At 46.5% G+C, this 6,000-nt stretch overlaps 1 protein-coding gene across 1 annotated transcript in view; it reads left to right on the top strand.

Moving 5' to 3' along the window:
• DNAH3 (dynein axonemal heavy chain 3) overlaps nucleotides 1-6,000 on the top strand; it is a 215,466-nt gene that overhangs the window by 194,199 nt on the left and 15,267 nt on the right. Inside the window, 2 exon segments of the mRNA XM_017850181.1 lie at nucleotides 1,673-1,789; nucleotides 5,444-5,598. Of these exon segments, the coding sequence (XP_017705670.1) occupies nucleotides 1,673-1,789; nucleotides 5,444-5,598 (272 nt within the window).

The following is a 6,000-nucleotide window of genomic DNA, read 5'->3' as shown; positions in this document are numbered from 1 at the left end:
TTTTTTTTTTTTTTTTGAGACAGGGTCTCGCTCTGTGTCGCCCAGGCTGGAGTGCAGTGGTGTGATCTTGGCTCATTGCAGCCTCCACCTCTCAGGTTCAAGCGATCCTCCCACTTCAGCCTCCTGAGTAGCTGAAACTACAAGCATGCCACCACACCCAGCTAATTTTGTATTTTAGTAGAGATGGGGTTTCACCGTGTTGGCCAGGCTGGTCTAGAACTCCTGAATATTAATCAGCCTTAAAGAGGAAGAACATTCTGACATACACTACAACGTGGATGAACCTGAGGACATTATGCTAAGTGAAATCAACCAGTCATGCCAGGCACAGTGGCTCAAGCCTGTAATCCCAATGCTTTGGGAGGCTGAGGTGGGAGGATCACTTGAGGTGAGAAGGTGGAGGCTGCAGTAAGCCAAGATTGTACCACTGTGCTCCAAACTGGATGACAAAGTGAGACACTGTCTCAAAAAAAAAAAAAAATTAAAATAAATAAATTAGCCTGACACGGTAGCACATTCCTGTAGTCCCAGCTACTTGGGAGGCTGAGGTTGGGAGGATCACTTGAACCTGGGAGTTCGAGGTTACAGTGAATGGAGATCATACCACTCCAGACTGGGCAACAGAACGAGATCCTGCCTCTAAAAAAAAAAAAGCCATGTAACCGTTTGGCTTGCAACTAACTGCCAGTCATGCTTCATTTGCTGGCACACGAATTTTATTATTTTGTTATACTTCTAATTTGAAAGCGAGTGTTTGGGAGGAAATTAAACTTCTCTATTGAGCCTGGTGCGGTGGTTCACGCCTGTAATCCCAGCACCTTGGAAGGCTGAGGCAGGCGGATCACTTGAGGTCAGGAGTTCAAGACCAACTTGGCCACCATGGCGAATCCCTGTCTCTACTAAAAATACATAAACTAGCTGGGCATGGTGGCACGTGCCTGTAATCCCAGCCACTCAGGAGGCTAAGATAGGAGAATCTCTTGAACCCAGGAGGTGGAGGTTGCAGTGAGCTGAGATCATAACACTGCATTCCAGCTTGGGGGACAGAGCGAGACTCTGTCTCAAAACAAACAAACAAACAAAAGCAAAACAAACAAACAAAAAACGTCTCTATTGAGCACAGGCTTCCCCATACTCTTTCTTATATCCTGCACCATGCCTGGTTTACACATGCATGTCACTTGCTCAGCCCCCAATGGGCATTTATCATTACACCCTTGGAAATATGAGTGGTCATTTCTTTAAGGTTGGCCATTCAGTTTTCCCATGAGCTTGAGGAGGGGAATTCTCAGAACCAACGTGGCTCTGTTGCCCAGTCGTAGCTCCTGCTGTCTAGGCATGCCGCGGTGTTATTTTTGGAGCTCCATGCATTACCGCCGTATTCCTGCCAGGCTGAATAATTCTCATTCCACAAATCCCAGGACATTAACATCTTCCTTAACAAATGGGGAGGTACATAAGGAAACTGATTTTAGAACGGACGTTTTCTCAGGCAGAATGGCTCCCACGTTGGCGGTAAATGTCCAGGCTAATAGTTGGCCCTGGTGCTTGATATTCATGGGCCTGAAAGAGGCTTTTGATCCATCATGATGCTTAACTCCCTCGGCTTGGTCTTTGAGTAGAAATTAAGAGCTCTCAGCACTGAAGCCTCTCTCTGCTCTCCCGCACACAGGGTGGAATATTCCCTATGAATTCAATGAATCTGACCTGAGGATTAGTATGTGGCAGATCCAGATGTTTCTCAATGACTACAAGGAGGTGCCCTTTGATGCTCTGACCTACCTGACAGGTATTTATGGGAGGGGTTTTTCCACTATAAACCTCCAGTATCATGTTCCACCCTCCTGCTGTTCTGCTCCCATTTCCATTCACTTATTTACTCCCTCCCTCCCTCCCTCCCTCCCTCACCATAAACATCGAGCTCGTACTAATGCTGGTCATCATGCTAGATATTGTAAGGAAACAAAGAAAAAATTAAGATAGAATCTTTACCCTTGAGTGACTCACAGTCTCCAAAAGAAGAAAAATATTTTAAAAAAATGATACAGGCTGGTGGGGCACAGTGGCTCATGCCTGTAATCTCAGCACTTTGGAAGGCCACAACAGGTGGATCACCCGAGGTCAGGAGTTTGAGCCCAGCCTGACCAACATATAGAAACCCCATGTCTACTAAAAATTAAAAAATTAGCCGGGCATGGTGGTGCGTGCCTGTAGTCCTACTATTCCTTGGGAGGCTGAGACAGGAGAATTGCTTAAAGTGGGGAGGCCGAGGTTGCAGTGAACTGAAATTGCGCCACTGCACTCTAGCCTGGGTGACAGAGAGAGACTCCATCTCAAAAATAATAATAATAAAAAATACAGGCCAGGAGCAGTGGAACATGCCTGTAATCCCAGCACTTTGGGAGACTGAGGTGGAGGGATTGCTTGAGGCCAGGAGTTTAAGACTGGCCAGGGGAAAATCCCATCTTGACAAAAAATGCCAAAATTAATCAGGCTTGGTGGTACATGCGTGTAGTCACAGCTACTCAGGGGGCTAAGGTGGGAGGATTGCTTGAGCTCAGGATGTGGAGGTGCAGTGAGCTCTGATCGTGCCACCTCACTCCAGCCTGGGTGACAGAGTGAGATCCTGTCTCAAAAGAAAAAAAAAAAAAGATAACATAGTAATAAGTTCAACAAGAGAAACATTTTTGAAGTAGAAAGGCAGCATAATGATTAAATCTTGGGGTAGGCGGAGGGGATGATCATGGCAAACTTCTTGAAGGCGTAAGAGATGGGTTTTCGGGGTGAGTAGGAATTTTATGAGTGGAAAAGAAGGAACTGGGTGGGACATAGAGGAAGGAGAACATTCGCAGCAGAGTGACCCTGAGGTAGAAATGACCCTAGCTGTTTTGTATTAAAACAATCAATCGGCAGCCTTTTATTAGTCCACGATATGTACAAGTACATCATATGGAAGAATGTAAATGTATAAAACTCGATCATAGGCTCTGTGCGGTGGGTCACGTCTGTAATCCCAGCACTTTTGGAGGCCAAGGTGGGAAGATTGCTTGAGCCCAGGAGTCTGAGACCAGTCTAGGCAACATCTCCACAAAAAAATAAAATAAAAATGAGCTGGGTGTGGTGGTGTGCACGTGTAGCCCCAGTTATCAGGAGGCTGAGCAGGAGGATCACATGAGCACAGGAGGTGAAGGCTGTAGTGAGCTATGATCACACCACTGCACTTCAGCCTGGGTGACAGAGCAAAACCCCATCTCTTAAAAAACATACACACACACAACCAAAAAAACGTGACCGCTAACTTCAAGGAACATGCCGCACAGTCCCAGAGATAGGAATGAAAATAGACATGTGCTAAATGAACGGAAGATCATGGCTGAAGGTCAAAATGCAGCTTAATTAAAAAACTGGGGCGTCAAGATCACACACAATTTCCTCTTCAGCTCCATGTGTTAAGGAGTTTGTTAGAATCCCTTCCCCAGGCATGCGGCAGGCACTCTATACCTGTGATTAATGAATTGAGTCTTCACGTTAATGTTATGAGCTCCATGTTAATAACCCCATTTGACAGCTGGGAAGACAGAGGCTTAAAGGAGTGGTTCTCAACCGTGGGTGATTTCAGCCCCCAGTGGCTGTTTGGCAATGTCTGGAGATGCTTTTGGTTGTCATAGCGCGTGCTACTGGCAGTTATAGTAGTGGAGGCTAGGGATGCTTCTGAACAGTCTACGATGTACAAGGTGGTCCCCATAACACAAAACTATCCGATCCAACATGTTAAGAGTGCCAACGCTGACAGACTGTGCTTTACAGTGATTAAGTTCCGTGCCAGAAGGTCACACTGACCTTAACTCAGTATAGTGTTCCTTAGAACAAAGCCCCAAATGACACACACAGCACACACAGAGTGGATCTCAGTTTGGTGAAAGAACGTCTCCAAAGAAGTGTGCCTGGAGCTGGACACAGTGACTTGCACCTGTAGTCCCAGCTACTCAGGAGGCTGATGCCAAAGGATTACTTGGACCCAGGGGTTCCAGACCAGCCTAGGCAAAACAGCGAGATCCCCGACTCTAATACTAATAATAATAATAAATAGAAGTGAGCCATATTCCCACAGTTCCAGGCCACACAGAAGCACATCCTAGGGTTCCTCTTCAGACCATAGCATGAGTGCATGATTGCCCTGGGATATGGTCTGTGTAGAGAACTGCCTGCAAGCCATAAACCAACTGCCTGCTGGTCATAAACCAGCCAGCTTGAGAGTAGTCACCTTCCAACTGTTCCAGTCAGGATAGGCTAGTTAGGCTGAGATCACTAACAATCCTCAAACCTCAAGGGTATAAAAGACATCATAGATCCATTTCTTGCCCACTCTACATTTCCAGCATGAATTGGCAAGGGTCTTTGCTCATTGTGATTCTCTATCGGGGGCACAGTTAGCAAAGGCTCCACCCACTGTTACTGCCACCACCTCAACATATACATTAGTCCCCCTTTATCCATCAGGGATATGTTCCAAGAACCCCCAGTGGATGTCTGAAACTGTGGATTTTACTGTACCCCATATACACTATGTTTTATCCTATACATACATACCTATGATAAAGTTTAATTTATAAATTAGGCACAGTGAGAGATTAACAACAGTAATAAAATAGAACAATTACAATATATTGTAATAAAAGTTATATGAATGTGATCTCTCTCTCTCTCTCTCTCGAAATGTCTTTTTTTTTTTGAGACAGAGTCTCCCTCTGTCACCCAGAGGAGGGGTTACAGTACTCTTTTAGCTCTGCCATCCACAAACAGCTGAAATGTTAACCGCCCAGTGGCAGATCAGTGTGACAACCTTTTGCACCTGCACTCATGGCACCCGAGCTCTTGTCCAGGAGGTGTCCAGGAGGAATGAGGTCACACAAATGAATTGAAGATGGTAAATGCAGGGGATTTTATTGCCGATGAAAATGGCTCTCAGTGGGAAGGGGAGCTGAAAAGGGGATGGAGCAGGAAGGTAATCTTCTCCTGAAGTCCAGCCATCTCCGGCTGGATTCTTCTCCAACGTTACACTGTCAAGCTGGTCCCCTGAAGTCAAGCCACTTCTCTCTGATGTCCAGCTGCTTCTGTCTCTCTGCTGGCCGAGCCTGGGGTTTTGATGGGCATGGGTTGTGGGGTGGGGCAGGTCATGGGTTGTTTTGGAAAAGGCAACATTCAAGTAGGAAAACAGGGATGTAAGTTCTCACTTTGGGCCGTGGTTTCAGGCTTTTCAGCTTGAGGGTGGGGCCCTTGCAGGGGACCTGCCATCTTCTGCCCGGAATCTCCCTGCTTGCTGTCCCTATCACTGTGTCCCAGCAGAGATCTTTGGCCGGAAGTATGCCGTGTTTTATGTTAACCACCGAACTCATGATGACCTTCCCTGGGCTCAACTTCTCTTTCTGTTGGTTGTCCCCAGGGGAATGTAATTATGGAGGCAGAGTGACTGATGACAAAGACCGGCGTCTCCTGCTGTCACTTCTGTCCATGTTCTACTGTAAGGAAATTGAGGAGGACTATTACTCCCTCGCTCCTGGAGACACTTACTACATCCCTCCTCATGGCTCCTACCAGGTAAGGGGTGGGCAGGGAGGCCCACCTCTTACCCCACAGGGCTCCCTCATCTCTATATGGCTACAGGGCTGCAGTGTAGCCAAGGAGCCCTGGGGTCACCTTGGGCTTCCTGAGTTGAATCCAAAAGCTATTCCCAGTATTCCCAAAAGCCTGCAAGAGAGACATGGCTACTGTTTAAGGAGGGCTTGGTATTTGGTAGACAAGATGTTTCAAAATATTGGATCCATCTGGGTGGAGGAGGGAGAGAGAAAGATGATTAAGATGGAGCCTTGGTAGTAAGCAAGATGGACATTGCTACTTGAAGACAAACATTCAGAAGGTGGCAAAAAGGGAGGAACAGAAAAACTGGACAGGGAATGAGAAAACGAAGATGAAAACAATAAATCTGAGGAATAGAAAAGA

Source organism: Rhinopithecus bieti, unplaced genomic scaffold (genome assembly GCF_001698545.2).
Source record: "Rhinopithecus bieti isolate Rb0 unplaced genomic scaffold, ASM169854v2 scaffold_1918, whole genome shotgun sequence".
Lineage (NCBI taxonomy): Eukaryota > Metazoa > Chordata > Mammalia > Primates > Cercopithecidae > Rhinopithecus > Rhinopithecus bieti.
Note: the sequence above shows the minus strand (reverse complement) of the source record. Positions and strands in the feature narration are given on the sequence as shown.